This window comes from Molossus molossus, unplaced genomic scaffold (assembly GCF_014108415.1).
Source record: "Molossus molossus isolate mMolMol1 unplaced genomic scaffold, mMolMol1.p scaffold_m16_p_13, whole genome shotgun sequence".
Taxonomy (NCBI): Eukaryota; Metazoa; Chordata; class Mammalia; order Chiroptera; family Molossidae; genus Molossus; species Molossus molossus.
Window position 1 is genome coordinate 45,063,270 of NW_023425348.1, and position 19,177 is coordinate 45,082,446.

Genomic DNA, 19,177 nt, shown 5'->3' on the forward strand with positions numbered 1-19,177 from the left:
AAACCCAGATCTGTATAATTCCAAATTATTCTTTTTTTTTTATCCTCACTCAAGGACATTTTTCTATTTTTTTTTGTTCAGATAGAGTGGGAGGGAGGGAGGGGGAGAGAGAGAGAGAGAGAGAGAGAGAGAGAGAGAGAGAAAGAAACATCGATGTGAAAGGGACACATCCAGTGGTTGCCTCCCGCACGACCCAACCAGGTTTGGGTACAAACTGCAACCAAGGTACGTGCCCTTAACAGGAACCGAACCCGGGTCTCTCTGGACCGCAGGCCGACGCTCTAACCGCTGAGCCAAACTGGCCAGGGCCAAATTATTATTCTTTACTTTTACATATCAAGTACAGTAAGGATCTTAGAGGAAGGAACCCTTAAGTCTTCTTTGGGACTATCAGGGAATGCTTCAAAAACAGGTGACCTCTTTGCCTAAATGTCCATTTTATACCTTGGGGAGTTTGGGGGTAAGGAAGTTTATCTCGTATTATACCCACACACAAAACATTTTACTCTTTATGTGTGTCAGTTAAAGGTGGGTAGATTCTATCTGTACATATCATGGAACATCTGTACTGAGAAAGAGAAAAGCAGCCCCTGACATCTGGGAACTGATCTGACACTTAGCTAGGCTTAGGTGGTTTGCTGTTGAGCATAAACAATCTCACAGAACACCAGCATTCAACAAGGCTGCTCTGTGACTATGGTCAGGTGAGACAAAAATAAGACTACTTTATAATCTTGTCTAAGCATAAACCAAAACAAGGTCATTAAGAAAACCACAAAAATACCCAATATTCCCACACCCTGGCTAACGTGAGTGACTGTTGCTTCTTTACCAATTATAGCTTTAGCCTTATTCTAGTCTTCTCTCCTTCTAGATAAGATTCATTAAGAATACCAATCCAGAGAGAGCAAAGCCCTACTTCCTCGAATACTCAACTCTTTCAAATCAAGTAACACGAGCCCAGTGCAATAAGTTTCTTCTGAGACCTTCTTACTAAGATGCCCCATGATTCCCACGGTTTGTGTTCTCCCTTATTGCAGTGAGCAGTAAACCCAACTTGTTCAACTGTAGTTGGTTTCTAGTAGCCTTGGTCCGAAGGGCAATGACACTGCAGTGAAGTGTCACTCTGGTGGGCAGATGACTGTTGTCTCTTCCCAATCAATGCACATACACTCTGAGAACTTACTAAGAAAGCACACTGTGGCACTGCCATAAGCCTAGGTAGGAAATAAATGGTCGCTTGGTGTTCTTGGTGGCCTCATGGAAATGGTGGAAATGTTTTCTAGGCACGCAAGCTGATTTTTTATATTTCTTTTTTCTCCTGCCTACTCTTTTTCCCTACAGGGCTTTGGCTGAGCAGGAACCCTCTCTACAGTTTAATGCCTCAGTTGGGGTCAATGCTTTTGTCACCGTTCATCTCTCCTTCCTGCCCAAGGGAGAACAGCGCCGAACCCGCCCTGTGGCCTGTACCTTCTGCCCTGAGTTCTCCCATCACACTGAGTTCTCATGTAACTTAGTAACTCAACACTGCAGTGGAGAGGCTTGTTTCCTGGCAGAGCTGTTGGAGTTTGCAGAGGTCACTTTTGCCATTTATCATGAAGATACAAAGTCAGGCGAGTACTAAATGGCTCATCACAATCATAATTAAAAGGGACTCTGTTTTGAATGGTATAGCTTTTCTAGGAGACACATGCTGATGTATTTAAGGGTGAGGGGTCATATTCTCTGCAACTTAAAATCTGAAGAGTATAAGGAAAATAAGTAGAATATGTATTGAGTGAGTGTGAGTGTGTCTGTGTGTGTGTGTAGGAGAAAGAGAGAGAGACAATGTAGAGAGAGATAAAGCAAATGGGTCAGGATGTTATTGGGTGAATCTAGGTGAAGTTCATTGTAATAATTTTTTTTTTTTCATTCCTCACCCAAGGAAATTTTTCCTTTGATTTTCAGATAGAGTGGGAGGGAGAGAGGAAGGGGAGAGAGAGAGAGAGAGAGAGAGAGAGAGAGAAGAGAAACATCAGTATAAGAAAGCCACATCGATTGGTTTCCTCCTACACGACCCCAACCAGGGCCAGGGATGGAATCACAACCAAGGGACCCTTGACCCGAATCGAACCCGTGACTCTTTGGTCCACGGGCTGATACTCTAACTGCTGAGCCAGACCAGCCAGGGCTTTTGTTATATTCTTGAAGACTTTCTGTATGCCTGAATTTTTTTCAAAATAAAAGGATTTAAAATTACACACACGGTCATATGACTAATGATTTAATTAAAAACTATTTAGAGGGCATTTGACTACAGCAAGATGATCTCTAATGCATCTTGCAACACTGATATTTAATGAGTGTAAATGGAAGGTTATGTGGATATACTATAAACACAAACTCTTTGGTGCAATAGACCACCAAATAATTTCTCTTTTTTTTTTTATTTGACAGCCAGTGATATAACCAGTATCCAGTCACTCAAAGATTATCTGCTTGGAGTAGTAAAGGTTCCAACAAAGGAGCTGCTAATCAAGAGATCTGGTAAGGATTCTAGATTATCACTTTCTAATCTTACCCTTTCCCATTCACTTTCCTGCAAAAGATTATCTTATTTAGCTCCTGCAGATATGCAAAAGAAAATATGACCTCTTGATACATGCTTCTGAATTCTCCCAGGTACCGCAAAAGTTTTCTCAAAATAATTTTAAGTCCTCTCCTAATTATTTCAAAGTTTTCTAATAAAGCAAAGAAGCTCAAAACATTGTATTGTCATCTTACTCTAGGAAAGATAATGATACTACTACTAATAAATATGGTGATATCCATTACATTATATAGCACTTGGTAAAATATTTTCTTAAATCTTGTGTGAGCCTCATGATAACCTTACCTGGCAGGGATACAGGATCTTATTCTTTTCATTTGACAGATGAGAAAACTTAGGCTTACAGAGGTGATTTGCCAAAACCACACAGCTAGTGAGTAGCCAGTACTGGAAATCAAATCCAGATTTGCCCATTCTTTTTTTTGAAATTCTCTCTCAGTGAAGAAGGAATAAGTACATCAGGGGAAGATACAACCGCCAAGGCAGTTTGGAAATATTGGTCCTATACTATTTATATTAGTAGCTTGGTGACCTTTACAGAGTGACGTTGACCTCTCTGAGCCCCAGTTTTCTTAGCTCATAGATGGAGACAGTTAATTCTGACAAATCTATAGATAAGAATTGATTAAATAGGATAAAGTATCTGACACATAGTAAGCACTCAGTAAATGTTAGTTTTCCTTCTCTTGTTCGTTTTCCTCCCTAGGATTATGTAATCTAGTTTCCAAAATTCTGTCACACATATCCCAAGTTTAATTTAAATAGAAATTTGAGCAATACTCTAATAAACAGGTACTGTGTGCCTGCCAGAGAGAAGTCTGTACAACTTGATACAGAGTTTAAATATCACTTCTGTCACTGTTTGTGATTTAGAAAAAGTCCCTTTATCTCTCAGATCCATAGTTTCCTCATCTGAAAAAATGGGAATAATAAGATCTTCTTTGTGCCCGGCCAGTGTGGCTCAGTGGTTGAGCATTGACCCATGCATCAGGAGGTCGCCAGTTTGATTACCAGTCAGGGCACATGGCCCAGGTTGTGGGCCCAATCCCCAGTGTGGGGCATTCAGGAGTTGGCCAATCACTGTTCTCTCTTATCGATGTCTCTATCTCTCTCTCCCTTTCCCTTCCTCTCTCTCTAAAAATTAATAAAGAAAAGATCTACTTTATAAGATCATTGAACCATTCTGAAATTATACATGTAAAGGAACTTGGCACAGGGCCAGGGACATAGGAACCTCAGTTTCCCTTCTTCTGAAACTTATTACATTTTGTCAGGTAACAGGCACCATCTGGGAAATTTCATATCTACAAATTAAATTGAACCCCTTGGAGATAAAACTTTTAGACAATTTGGGATATATCATTTGTCGTTGTTTTTAGAATTATTCTAAAGTGAAGTGAACATTCTGTTTTCTTAACTCCTGCCAGTAATCTCAATTACAGAATCACAGAATAAGAGGAACCATCTAATCTAGCAGTTCTTAATTGCTCAAGTGGTATGAAATTTTGTGTGTATGTGCATTTGTACAATTTTCTGGGGATAATAACTTTCATTAGAGCATCAGGGGTCTGCGGCCAAAAGGTGTTAAGAACCTTAACACCTTGTTGTGGGGAAATTAATACCCAGAGGGGAGAAGTTTCTAAAACTAAGGCCATAAGTTCTTAGACCTGTTGTGGTACGAGGGAACCGAGAGACCACCAGAGCCAAATAGAAAGCAAAGCCAGCCGGCGACTGATACCGAGTTCTCAGAGATCAGCCCCGACTTTCAGCTACAATTTTATTTTATAGAGGGCTTGTTACAAATTTCTCCAACTGGCATTTCTTGATGGCCTTAGGGGAGAGCAAGCAAGCAAGTACAGAAGCGGAGGCAGTTGGCGATAAGTGGGAGGGAACGGAGGCAGGAGGGAGCTGCATCAACACACATCTATGATCAGGGTTGTCCTGCTATTCCCTGTTTTCTAAGTTCTAAAAAATAAATTCGCTTAGAGGAGTACAGGCCACTTGGTACTTCCTCAGTTTGCCTCTGAACGCTCCATAGCCAGCCTTTTGTATTATTTAATCAGGGCAAGGTGATATGAGCAGGCCAGTACATTCCCCACTGGTTTTCACAGGAATCAAATCATTGTTTCCTCTTCTGAATCTTTAATTCTTTGGTAATAGGTGCTTAAGACCACAAGTTTAACTGTCTGGATTCTTTCTCTGATATATTTAAACAGTTAATAATTATGGGGCCAAAAAGTAGCCCTATGAGCAATAATAGAAGATGTCCTGCTGTTGTTGATAGAAGAGTTGTTAACCATGGAGACCAGTTATATAGACCCTCGAACCAGTTGCTTCCTGATTTTCTTAGTTCTTCTCTGTCTTGGAGTCTTTGCCTAACTAGGCATAGGCTGTCTCGTATTATGCTGGAGTGGTTAGCATAGAAACAACAGGTCTCACCTAGAGCTACATATAGACCTCCTTGTTTTAAGAAGAGGAGATCAAGTCCCTGTCTATTCTGAAATACTACTTCAGCTAGGGAATTTAGGGACTTTTCTAAATGGGTGATAGAGTTTTCCAGATCTGAGAGGTCTTGATCTATCTGTTTATTAAGTACCTTAAAATTCGGTCTCCCGTGACTAGTACAGTCGTACCAATGGCTGCAGAGCCTGCTATTCCTAAGCTTATTAAGAGTGGAACTAATGGATGTTGCCCATTTTTCCCTTCCAGCTAAGATTCCAAAATGTTCACGCCCGCCTTCACCGGAGTAAAAGTAGACCTGTGGGATTACATAAGTCCAAAGTCATCAGTATATGAATTAATATAGGTAATGAGTCTGGTAGTGCACACGAACTAAGTCCCTTCTGGGTCTACAAGTAATCTGGGGCCTTCATCTTCTTGGAGGTCCTTTGGCATAGGAATTGTTAGTAGGCAAGACTCCTGGTGAGGTGATTTGTCCATTTCTCTATTATCTGGTCGGGGTGTGCCTTCTTTACCTGGGGGTGATGAATCCAGAAATGGCGACCTGCTACCTTGAGGGCCGTCAGAGTGGTGAGGATTACAGTCAGGGGACTAGTCCATCTAGGTTCCAGAGAAGCAGGCTGAATTTCCTTGATCCAGATCCAGCCTCTGGGTGAATATTGTGGAGATCTAAGTCACCTGGAAGAGAGGGCTTAGGGAGAGAATCTCTTATCTGGTGGTTTTTCTGCTGGACGAATTGCAGAACCTGTAAAGACTTAAGAAGATAATGGTTATTTAGTTCAGGTAGGGTTTCTTCTCCCAATTTGGGGAGGAGTGGTGGTGGTCTCCCATACATTATTTCATAGAGAGAGAGACCCTTAATATAGGGAGTACATCGGACCTGGAATAAGGCAAAAGGAAGGAGGATGACCCAGTTTTCGTCTGTCTCTAATTTTAATTTAGTAATAGTCTCCTTTAATGTTCGATTCATCCTTTCTATCTGTCCTGAACTCTGAGGCCTGTATGCACAGTGTGATTTCCAAGTAATTTTTAAAATTATAGCTAAGGCTTGTATGATCTGGGCAATGAATGCTGGGCCATTGTTGGACCCCATGGCTAAAGGGAGGCTAAATCAGGGGACTATATCTGATGTTAGTTTCCTAGCCACTGTCTGAGCTATCTTAGATTTAGTCAGGAAGGCTTCTGTCCAACCTGAAAAAGTTCAATAAAAATGAGAAGGCATTTGTAACCAGACTTTCCTGGAACTATTTTAGTAAAGTATGTTTCCCAGTATTCCCCTGGGTTCTGTCTGCGCAGTCGAATCCCCGATTGAGCATTTCCTTGTTGTTTTGTATTTATTTGAGCACAAGTAGGACAGCGGGCTGCAGTTTGCTTGGCATAATAATGAAGTCTTGGAAAGTAATAATCTTTTTTTAAAATTAATTAATTTATTTTTGTTACAGATGTTTCTCCTTTTCCCCCACTGATTCCCCCCTCCCCGTCCCTCCCCGCCCTGTCCCCAGCTTTGTTGTCCATGTCCATTGTTCATGCATACATGCATTTAAGTTCTGTGGTTTATCTCTCCCCCACCACCCCCTCCTCTGGGCATTGTCAGTCTGTACCCCACTTCCACGTCTCTGGGACTACCCCATTCCTCAGATTTTATGTTCATTATATTCCACAAATAAGTGAGATCGTATGATACTTGTCTTTCTCTGTTGGCTTGTTTCACTTAGGATAATACTTTCCAGGTCCCTCCATGTCGACTCAAAGGATAAGAGATCTTTGAATAGTACTCCATTGTGTATATGTACCACAGCTTTTTTATCCATTTGTCTACTGATGGACATTTGGGCTGTTTCCAGATCTTTGCTATTGTAAATAGTGCTGCTATGAATATGGGGGTACATATATTCTTTATGATTGATGTTTCTGGTTTCTTAGGGTATATTCTTACAAGTGGGATCACTGGGTCAAATGGCAGTTCAACTTTTAATTTTTTGAGGTAACACCATATTGTTTTCCATAGTGGCTGCACCAACCTGCATTTCCACCAGCAGTGTACTAGAGTCCCCTTTTCTCCACACCCTCACCAACACTTGTTGTTTGATGATTTGTTGATGGTGGCCATTCTGACCGGTGTGAGGTGATACCTCATTGTTTTAATTTGCATCTCTCTGATGATTAGTAATGTTGAGCATTTCTTCATATGTCTCTTAGCCATTTGTATGTCCTGTTTGAAGAGATGTCTATTTAGTTCCTCTGCCCATTTTTTAATTGGGTTCTTTGTTTTCCTTTTGTTGAGTTGTATGAGTACTCTATATATTTTGGAAATTAACCCCTTATCTGATGTATCGTTGGCAGTTATGCTCTCCCATAAAGCGGGTTGCTTTCCATTTTGGTGGTTGTTTCTTTTGCTGTGCAGAAGCTTTTTAGTTTGATGTAGTCCCATGTGTTCATTTTCTCCTTTGTTTCTGTTGCCTTAGGTGATGTATCAGTGAAAATTCTGCTGTGTATGATGTCTGAAATTTTGTTGCCTACATTTTTCTTCTAGAATTTTTATGGATTCATGAGTCACATTTAAGTCTTTTATCCATTTTGAGTTTATTCTTGTGTATGGTGTACGTTGATGGTCTAGTTTCTTTTTTTTGCATGTAGCTGTCCAATACCATTTGTTAAAGAGGCTGTCTTTACTCCACTGTATGCCCTTGCCCCCTTTGTCAAATATTAATTGAGCATATTGCCTTAGGTCGATTTCTGGGTTCTCTATTCTGTTCTACTGATCTATCTGCCTGTTCTTGTGCCAGTACCAGGCTGTTTTGATTACAGTGGCTTTGTAGTATAAGCTGAAATCTCTTAATGTGATCCCTCCAACTTTGTTGTTCTTTTTCCAGATTGCTGTGGCTATTCGGGGTCTTTTTTGGTTCCGTATGAACTTTTGAAGTATTTGTTCTAGTTCTGTGAAGTATGTCATTGGTATTTTGATGGCGATTGAATTGAATCTATAGATTGCTTTGGGTAGTATGGACATTTTAATTATGTTAATTCTTCCAATCCATGAACAAGGTATGTGCTTCCACTTTTTTATATTTTCCTCTATTTCTTTTTTCAATGACCTGTAGTTTTCAGCGAATAGGTCCTTTATTTCTTTGGATAAGTTTATTCCTAGGTATCTTAATTTTTTGCCGCGATGGTAAATGAGATTGTGTTTTTAGTTTCTGTTTTTGTGAGTTCATCATTGGTGTATAAGAATGCCGTCAATTTCTTGACGTTAATTTTGTATCCTGCTACTTTGCCAAATTCATTTATTAAGTCTAGTAAATTTTTGATGGAGCCTTGGGGGTTTTCTACGTATAGTAGCATGTCATCTGCGAATAATGACAGTTTCACTTCCTCCTTTACAATTTAGATCCCGTTTATTTTTTCTTCCTGTCTGATTGCTGTGCCTAAAACTTCCAGTACTATGTTAAATAAGATTGGCGAAATTGAGCATCCTTGTCTGGTTCTGGTTCTTAAGGGAAATGCTTTTAGTTTTTGCCCATTGAGTATGATGTTGGCTCTAGGTCTTTCATATATGGCCTTTATTATGTCAAGATATGATCCCTCTATTCCCAGATTGCTGAGCATTTTTATCAGAAATGGGTGCTGGATTTTGTCTGATGCTTTTTCAGCGTCTATTGATACGATTTTTATCTTTCGTTTTGTTTATGTGGTGTATCACATTTATTGATTTGCGAATACTGTACCAGCCTTGCATCCCTGGTATGAATCCCACTTGGTCATGGTGAATAATTTTTTTGATGCATTGCTGGATCCGATTTGCTAGTATTTTGTTCAGGATTTTGGCGTCTATGTTCATCAGGGATATTGGCCTGTAGTTTTCTTTCTTTGTAGTGTCTTTTTCTGGTTTTGGAATTAGAATTATGCTGGGCTCATAAAACGAGTTTGGAAGTCTTCCTTCTTCTTGAATTTTTTGAAATAGTTTGAGGATAATGGGTATTAGTTCTTCTTTGAATGTTTGGTAACATTCCCCCATGAAGCCGTCCGGGCCCGGGCTTTTGTTTGCTGGGAGAGTCTTGATTACATTTTCAATTTCTTTTATTGTTATTGGTCTGTTCAAGTTTTCTATCTCTTCGCAGTTCAGTTTTGGGAGACTATGTGTTTCTAGAAATTTGTCCATTTCGTTTAGATTGTCGAATTTGTTGCTGTATAATTGTTCATAATATTTGTTCACAATTTGTTGTATTTCTGTGGTATCAGTTATTATTTCTCCTCTTTCTTTTCTGATTTTGTGTATTTGAGTTCTCTCTCTCTGTTTCTTGGTGAGTCTAGCTAAGGATCCATCAATTTTGTTTATCTTTTCAAAGAACCAGCTCTTTGTTTCATTGATCCTTTGGATTGTTTTTTTGGTCTCCGTGTCATTTATTTCTGCTCTGATCTTTACTATTTCTTTACTTCTACTTGCTCTGGAGTTTTCTTTTTGTTTGCTTTCTAGTTCTTTAAGTTATATGGTGAGATAGTCTATTAGAAATTTTTCTTGCTTCCTGAGGTAGGCCTGTAGTGCTATGAACTTCCCTCTTAGGACTGCTTTTGCTGCATCCCATAGATTTTGTGTTGATGTGTGTTCATTTTGATTGGTTTTCAGGAAGTTTTTAATTTCTTCCTTGATCTCCATGGTAACTCATTCATTGTTCAATAACATGCTATTTAGCCTCCATGTGTTCAAATGTCTTTGCACGTTCTTGTTGCAATTGATTTGTAGTTTCATGCCATTGTGATCTGAGAAAATGCTTGATATGATTTCAATCTTCTTGAACTTGTAGAGACTTAGTTTGTGTCCTAACATGTGGTCTATCTTTGAGAATGTCCCATGTGCACTTGAGAAGAATGTGAATTCTGCAGTTTGGGGGTGTAATTCTCTGGATATCTGTGAAATTCATTTGATCTAGCACTTCATTTAGAGTCTGTGTTTCCTTGTTAATTTTTTGTCTAGATGATCTATCCAGTGATGTCAGCGGGGTATTGAAGTTCTTTGCTATGATTGTATTCCTGTCGATTTTTCCTTTGAAGTCCTCGAGAAGATTTTTAATATATTTTGGTGCTCCTATATTGGGTGCATATATGTTTATCAAGGTTATATCTTCCTGTTGGATAGATCTTTTCAAAATTATGTAGTGGCTTTCTTTGTCTCTAGTTTGGGCCATCATTTTGAAATCTACTTAATCAGATATGAGTATTGCTACCCCAGCTTTTTTTCCTTTCTGTTTGCTTGAAAGATTTTTTTCCATCCCTTCACTTATAGCCTATGTGAGTCTTTTGTTGTGAGGTGGGTCTCTTGTAAACAACATATATGTGAGTCATGCTTTCTTATCCAGTCAGCCACTCTGTGTCTTTTTATTGGAGCATTCAAATCATTCACATTTAAGATGATACTTGATATGTACTTATTTATTGCCGTTTTTGTTTAGTGTGGTTTTATTTTTCTTTCTATTTATTCTACTAATTACAGCAGTCCTTTTAGCATATCTTGCAATACTGGTTTGGTGTTAATATTCCCTTAGCCTTTTTTTGTCTGGGAAGGTCTTTATTTGACCTTCTATTTTGAATGATAGCCTTGCTGGGTAGAGTAGTCTTGGATTGAGATCCTTGTTTTTCATGACCTTGATTACTTCTTGCCACTGTTTTCTGGCCTGTAGTGTTTCTGTTGAGAAGTCAGCTGAGAGCCTTATGGGGTTTCCTTTGTAGGTAACCTGTTGCTTATCTCTTGCTGCCTTTAGGATTCTCGCTTTGTCTTTAATTTTTGGCATTTTAATTACTATGTGTCTTGGTGTGGGCCTGTTTGGGTTCTTCTTACTTGGGATTCTCTGTGCTTCTTGAACTTGAATGCCTTCTTCCTTCACCAAGTTAGGAAAGTTTTCTGTCACTATTTTTTCAGATATATTCTCTAACTCTTGCTCATTTTCTCCCTCTTCAGTGACTCCTATGATGCGAATGTTACTATGTTTCCAGTTGTCCCACAGTTCCCTTAAGCTATCTTCCTGTTTTTTAATTGTTTTTTTCTTTTGGTTTTCTGATTGGTTGAATTTTTCTACCCTGTCTTCTAATTCATTGATCTGGTCCTCAGCTTCCTCTATCTACTGGTTAGTCCTTCCAATGTGTTCTTAATTTTTGCTATGTCATTCTTCATTTCCATTTGGATGGTTTTCAGTGTTTCTATATCTTTACTCATGGTGCTGATGGCCTTACTCATGCTGTTGAGCTTCCTCAAGATCATGGCTCTGAAATCTACCTCTGATAATTTGCTTAACTGCATTTTATTGATCTCATCTTTGATAGAGTTCTCTTGTTCTTTCATTTGGGATTTGTTTCTTTGTTTCACCATTTTGGCTATCTCAGTGGGTTTTGGAGCCTGCCAAATTGTCCCTGTGGGTGTTGGTGTTCTGCTGTTTGTGGCTCCTTCTACTGGGTTTGGATGAGCCTGGGTGGGCCCACATTAAACATTACTGTCAAGTCTTACTTTCCTGGGTAGAATTGCAAGCCCAGGAAAGGTTCAGTTATCCTCTACCTTTTTCCTGGAGGCTAGTGGTCTCAGTTACTCAGTGCCTTCATGTAGCCCTGGTATTCTGCATAAGGGGATTTCCAGAGGGTGGGATAGATGCTGGTTGTTAATGAGCCTCAACTTGCATTTCTTTGCCTCACCTGGGAAAGGCTGAATCTTCGAGGTGGGTGCTGCTGCTTTTCCCCACAGCTCTGGGAAGGAACACACTGGCCACCGTCCTTTGTGGCCACAACTCAGCAAAAACTCTGAGTACCCTCCAAATCCCAGGTGTCCCCACAGAGTTCCAGCACAGTCTACCCTCCCTCTGCCGTAGCCCCTGGGTGAGTGGCTGTGGCTATTTTAGCGCTCTATCCTGGCTCTCTGCACTGTGGAGCAGGCTTTGTCTTTATTCCCCAAGTGCACTGCTCACAGCTAAGACCGCTGCTGTCTGTGGTCTACCAGCCCGCCACCCTCTTGCACCTCCAGAGATCCTACCACTGTCCCTGATTATATGGTCTATTCCTGCTCCTTTTCTGTTGCTTTTTTCTGAGGATTTGTCTTTATTTTAGTATTAATTCTCATTTGGTCCTGGGAGATCGTCTGTATAGCTTCCATTCACTCTGCCTCCATTTTCACATTCTCTAAGCCTATCTTGTGTACAGCTGGGTCTCACAGGCCTCTCTGGTGCACCCTGCAGGTCCCGTGGGTAACTGGATTGCACAGTCTCTGCTGGGTTGCACAGGCCTCTCTGGTGCTTCAGCATCCCGCAGGTCCCACAGGTAACTGGATGGCACAGTTCCTACTGGGTCCTACAGGCCTCTCTGGTGCCCCGCACACTGCAGGTCCCATGGGAAGGCAGCTGGATCGCACCAGTCCCTCTCGGGCTCCGGCTTCCCACTGCTCCTGTGAGCTGGTGGACTGCACAGGCCTCTATGGAGCCCCAGGTCCTGCCACTGGTGGCTGGGGAGTGCTGGGGAGTGGGTTTCAACTCCTGCTTAGATTTTGCTGTAGTTTTTAGGGATTGGCCTCAGCTGCTGGTCTGTGCTTCTGTTGCCTGGGGATAGATGCCTGCTCAGAATGTAATAATCTTGATGGAGAAGTTCAGTCAGTTTAGTTTCCCCTAGGTGGGTACTCTGGTGAGTCTTAAAAACAAGATCTCATCTTAGTGCCTCAGGTAACAGAATTCTCCTATCAGGGAGTATGTACCAACCAGAAGAGTTTATGTTCCCTCTTAGCTTAATTCCGAGTTCTTTTTCCTCTTCTGTATAAGAGGGAACTTTAGGGAGATTTCGTGGAGGTAGCGCAGGTAAAATCTGGAGAGGCCCAACTGGTTTTTGGCTAGTCTCTCTTGCAGTCCGACCTGCAAAAGCATTTTCCCGGGCCACCGGATCATTGGTTGTCTGATGTCATTTACAGTGAATGATGGCAACCTTTTGAGGTAACCAGATGGCTAGGATTTTAGCTTTGTTTTTAATTTCCTTTTCCTCTGAGGTGAGGAGTCCCCACTCCTCATAGAGTGCCCCATGTACATGAGCAGTAGCGAATGCATCTCTACTGTCAGTGTAAATATTTATAGTCTTTTCCTTTCCCCAACGTAAGGCTTGTATTAAGGCTATAAGTTCAGCCCTCTGTGCAGAAGTCCCATGTCCCAATGCCTGTGCCCAGAGTACCTTATCTTGTGTTACCACAGCAGCTCCTGCATATCTTGTGCTGTTTGACATGAAGCTGTTCCCCTCTGTGTAGAGATCAGCATCTGGGTCCAGCCAGGGTGTGTCTCTGAGGTCCGCTCGAAGTTTAGTCAAGGAATCCAGGACCTTGAGGCAGTTATGAACAGGTTCTGCTGGGTCATCATCAAGCAGCAGGGTGGCAGGGTTTAGGGCAGTAGTCTTTAGGAATTTAATTCTCGAGGAGTCTAATAAGAGCACTTGATATTGGACAATTCTGGTATGGGGCATCCATTATTCAGGGGGATTCCTGAATAGGGATTCAACACCATGAGGTGCTATAATTTGTAAATCTTGCCTCAGGGTCAGCTTAGAGGCTTCCTTAGTGAGCAGGGCTGTAGCTGTTCATGGCCTTTAAGCAGTATGGCCATCCAGAGGCTATTGGGTCTAGTCTCTTAGATAGATAAGCCATTGAACGTTTCCAGGAATCGAGGGCCTGTGTGAGTATTCCTTTAGTAATCCCCCTGTTCTCAGAGACAAATCATTGGAACGGCTTATTGAGGTCAGGTAGGGTCAGAGCCAGGGTGCTGATTAGAGTCTCTTTTAGTTCTTGGACAGTCTTTTCCTCAGTTTCATTCCAAGTTAAATTGTCTGTCTTTCCCCCTATACTGGTATATGGGGCTTTGCAATTTCTGCAAATCAGGGTATCCAGAGGCAGCAGTACCCAGTTGTTCCTAGAAATTCCCAGACCTGTTTCTTTGTTTGTGGTCGGGGTATTTTCAGAAAAGCCTCAATGCGGCTTGTGGAGAGGGACTGTTTTCCTCCTCTCAGTTCATAGCCTAAACAGGTGACATTCTCAGTACATAACTGAGCTTTCTCTCGAAACCCTCTAACTTATGTAATTTCCTCCTAATGTCTGGGGCTGATTGGGTAACAAAAGCAATATTAATATCTCTCTTATTTTCAGGGGCTTCCGGGTTTATGGGCATAAACAGCCGGTAAGCTTCCATCAAATGTTCTAAGAAAGCAGAGGGGGATTCCTTCAACCTCTGGATAGTTTTGGTTAGACAAATTGGTCGATTTTTTCAGTTATTCCCCGGATACCCCATAATAGAGTCAGGTGATACTGTTATTCGAGAGCCTCCTTACCCTGGGGATGTGGGTAGCCGGTGACAGAGATGGTTGGGATCAGAGGTGGGTTCTTCGTCTATCCTGAGGACAGCCTTAGCTGCTTCTCTATAGATTCTATCCCTTTCTACAGAGGTGAAAAGGACCTGCAGAAGCTGCTGACAATCATCTCAAGTGGGTTGGTGGGTGTGAAACACAGTTTCTAACAGAGAGATTAATCCTTGGGGGTTGTCAGAGAAAGAGGGGTTTTGTTGTTTCCAATGATACAGGTCATTAGTGGAAAAGGGGACATATATCATAAAAGGCTGGCAGACAACAGAGTAATAAGTGATTCAGGGGACAGCACATCAATAGTTAAACAGCTTGCCTGTGAGAATGTTAATAAGCCTTGCAGAGAAGCACTGAGCCCTCACTGCAAAGAAGCCAATATATCCGAATACATCCACATCCACATCCATTCAGACAGTGGGTCCTCCCTTACATAGGGGGCCACAACAGTGGAGACTTTGAGAGAAGCCCTCCCTGCCAGCAAGGCAGGAGGAAGTGGCAAAGAATCATCATCTTTTTTTGTTTTTTCATGTCAGTTTCCCACCTTCTATCATTTTATAATTTCTTTTCATAAAGCCCTTCTCAGGTGGAGACCCAAAGTACATCAGAGGTATCATTTTATCTATGCTGTAGTAACCATAGCTCAGATCCATTTTTCCCTTTTTACATGTGAGTAAATTGTAGCACCATGAAAGAGAAAACTCTGGTAAACCAAAAAGACCTTGATCCTCAGGCCTCTGGGGCTTAATCACGTTCTTTCTTTAAATAACCCAAGCATGACTTTACCAAATATATTATATACCCCTTGAAAGTGAGGACTGTGTTTGTATAACCCTTAGCATTAGCAGAGACCCACATACAAGATGCACTCTGTGCATCTGCTAAGTGAACAAATACTCACTCTTAGTAGTGTGTATGTTCTTGCATTTGGAGTTTGTGTTTGTTTGTTTTCTCCTTATCCATACTCCAGTGGGGAAACAGACTTGTGTTAAGCCATCTGCATTGATTTGGTTTCCTTTCATAAGGAGAGAAAACAAATCCTTGAGGAATTCCAGGTCCTATTGGAATGACTCAAAGCTAATCCAGGTCAAGAAAAAGTTTCTTAAAATTCAAATCCTAGGAAAGTTTTCAAACATATTTGACCAAAAGATTATATAGTATTATTATTAAACAGTATTTAATTATTTACTCATTTAAAGTGACAACAACAGATGTTAAATATAAACATAGGTCAGTGAAACTTCAGTTCTTATAATTAAGAAAATGAGACTTTAAAGAATCAAGTACCTGATTAACATAACATAGAACCATTTCAATAATATATATAACTTTTGCTTCCCAGGCAAATACGGGGGTCGGGGGGCCTTTTTCCCTTTTCTTTTTTTAATCCTCACCTGAGGACATTTTTCCATTTTTTGTTCAGATAGAGTAGGAGAGAGAGGGGAAGAGAGAGAGAGAGAGAAACATTGACGTGAAAGGGACACATCAAGTGGCTGCCTTCCACATGACCCAAGCAGGACCAGGGACAAACTGCAATCGAGGTACGTGCCCTTAGCGGGAACCGAACCTGGGTCTCTGTGGACTGCAGGCCTATGCTTAAATTGCTGAGCCAAACCGGCCAGGGCAAAACCTTTTCCCTTTTAACAGGCTGAAAAAGAACCAAATAAATTCTATATTAATTTATTTTAGATTCATGTATCTTATTAAATTCATTATTTACCTTATTTGATTTCCTTTTAAGATATTTTAATTTTTATAAACATTTTTATTCATTCAGAAATAACCGGTTTTAGAATAACTTTTTAAAATATATATATATATGTATTTCTATACCTTATATTTTCTTTCTAACTTAATCTGAACTTTTAATTTTTAGAAATGTTAATTTTTCTCTTTTTTTTGTGACAATTAACATTCCTCAGATTGGCAAATATATTCATATTTTCAGTAGACATTTTTTAAATCAATAGACCATTAACAGATCCAAATCTATCCTCTAGCTTTTCTGTAATAAGAACCCAAAGTAGGCAAACTCAGGTTAACTAACATTTTAGTATATCCCCAGGGGGCTCGTGAAGGACAGGATATAATTTCCTCGGGGGCCAGGAGGAGTTACCATTCTTCAGGGCAGACTGAGGCATTGCTAATGCATTGTTAATAAAACCATTTTTTTTTTCTTTTGAACCTCTGAACACTGACATTTTTAATATAATTGGGTTTGTCTGTAGTTATGTCGATCCAAATATCAATATATGGCATTTGATCAGGTGTCCAGGGCTCCTGTATATTTTCTGATGGACCATAAAAACCAATTGCAAATTGAAATTTCCTTTGGGTGGCTAACTAACCCCATAGGTAGTTCTGTAGGGTCTATAAGGTCCCTGAGCTTACTGGGACATTGTAGCTTTTTGCCCAAGTTTTGAAATCTTTAAAATTATTCAGTAGGCATTGCAATGGAGTTTTTGTACCAGATTGACTTTGGCCCATGACAACAAAGTGAAGTGCAACCAGACAACAACAATCAGGAGGGGCAATAAACAAACAAAAAAATACAGACAGGGCTGAAACTGAAGTTACTGAAACCAAAAACAAACAAAAATACCACAGAACTGACAATTGACTGGAACCGAAGTTCAACCAAAAAAACAGACAAAACTGACTGAAACCAAAGTTCCTTGAGACGTCTTGCTAGGGAACCTGGCTGGGGAAGTAATGCCACGTCCAGCCTTCCCCCTTGCCTCTTAAAGGCGCCTACCAGACTGAACAGAAAACATTATTCACCGGTGAGATTCCAGATGACTCAAGATGAATCCAGAATTCAATTTAGAGCAGGATTTGAGACCAGGCTAGGGAAACTGGGAGGGCAGGCTTAGTCCCAAGGCAGAGAAAACATCCCTCCGAGACATTCCCCTAGACCAGCCCCCCTTTGCAGTTTTGATAGCTGGCCTAGTGGTCCGGTCTAGACTTCCCCATAAGGGAAGAATGTCTCTGGGGCCTCCAAATGTTGTGACGCGAGAGAACCGAGAGACCACCAGAGCCAGATTAAATCCAAATAGATAGCAAAGCCAGCTGGCAACTGATGCTGAGTTCTTGGAGATCAGCCCCAACTTTCAGCTACAATTTTATTTTATAGAGGGCTTGTTACAAATTTCTGCAGCTGGCATTTCTTGATGGCCTTGGTGGAGAGCAAGCAAGCAAGCAAATACAGAAGTGGAGGCAGTTGGCAATAAGCGGGAGGGAACTGCGTCAGCATACATCTATGGTCAGGGTTGTCCTACTATTCACTCTGTTTTCTAAGTTCTAAAAAATAACAGATTCGCTTAGAGGACAACTTCGCTTAGAGGAGTACAACTTCCTCAGTTTGCCTCTGAAAACTCTAGTCGGCCTTTTGTATTATTTAATCAGGGCGAGGTGATTATGAGCAGGCCAGTACAAGACCAAGCTGAAAAGGAGTCTTAGAGGTCAACATATTTAGCCCCCTTAGTTTACAGATGAAAATTAGGAAACCCTTTTCTTTTTTTAAAGGCTTTTTTTCTTTACTGATGCTAGAGAGAGGAAGGGAGAGGGAGAGAAAGATAGAAACATCGATAAAAGAGAGCATCAATTGGCTGCCTCCTGCATACCCCCCACTGGGGATTGGGCCCACAACTTGGGCATGTGCCCTGACCAGGAATTGAACTGACGACCTCTTGGTGCATGAGTCAGCACTTAACCACTGAGCCACACAGGCCAGACTGAAGGCCTTTTCCAAAGATCATAAAGTCTTAAGTGACTATGGGCAAGTTAATTTCACTGTTGTAATTTTTTCATCTATAAAGTATAATTAATGAGACTTTTCTCATAAAATTGCTGTGAATATTATACCAGTCCACAGTCTGTTTTACATAATTGTGAAATCCAAAAAGCTCAGAAAAATCAAGTTTTTTATTAACTCATTAAGCAGCAAATCTGACCTCAACCCAACAGACGATTTAGTCTTTATGACTTATGCAACTGCCTGATTATATGAAGTCTTATTGGAAAACATAATGCCCATTTATTTACATATAGTATGTGGCCACTTTCCATAAAAACAAAGTAGCTGAGTAGCTGCAACAGAGACCATATGGCCCAAAGCCTAAAATATTTGCTGTCTGGCCTTTTGCATAATAAGTTGACCAATTCCTGATTTACATGACCACTGACTGTTACATAATATTTTGTTTATATATCATATTACCTTTCTAAAAAATGAAAAATTCTAAATTCAGAACCAGATCTGGCCCTCCTGGTTTTAGACAAGTTATTGTTAACCTACAGTAGGTGGAATGTAGACTTTGGACCTAGCTAGACCTGGGTTCAAATACTAGCTCTACCACTTGGTAATTATAATAACTTGGGTAAATCTCTGGACTTCCATTTTCTCTTCTATAAAATAGAGATTCTTATCCCATTTAATCCTCAGAATTTCACAGGGTTATCAGGAGAATGAAATGAAGTAATATATATATATAAAACTAGGAGAATTTCTGATGCATAGTAAATACTCAGTGAAGTAGCTGCTATTATTTTGAAATCTAGTTCCTGGTCATTAATTGGCAGTTTCCTTGGTGGAGAACCTAGGACTAGACCCCAGATCTCCTGATTTCTTGTCCTTTGCCTTTTTCATTGTATTATAACATCATAATAACATTCATATCTTGTATAGCACTTTTCTTTGAAAGCTTTTCCAAAACCATCATTTAATAATCATACAGGGAGGGGGAGAGGGAATCAGTGGGGGGAAAAGGA

The 19,177-nt window shown here is 40.6% G+C and overlaps 1 protein-coding gene across 14 annotated transcripts in view; it reads left to right on the forward strand.

Moving 5' to 3' along the window:
- The window catches only part of C2CD3 (C2 domain containing 3 centriole elongation regulator), a 156,216-nt gene that overhangs the window by 80,635 nt on the left and 56,404 nt on the right, over nt 1-19,177 (forward strand). For all 14 annotated transcript variants that reach the window (XM_036258605.1, XM_036258603.1, XM_036258602.1 and 11 more), the window contains 2 exons: nt 1,345-1,613; nt 2,437-2,526. In XM_036258605.1, the coding sequence (XP_036114498.1) occupies nt 1,345-1,613; nt 2,437-2,526 (359 nt within the window). The remainder of the gene's footprint in view (nt 1-1,344; nt 1,614-2,436; nt 2,527-19,177) is intronic.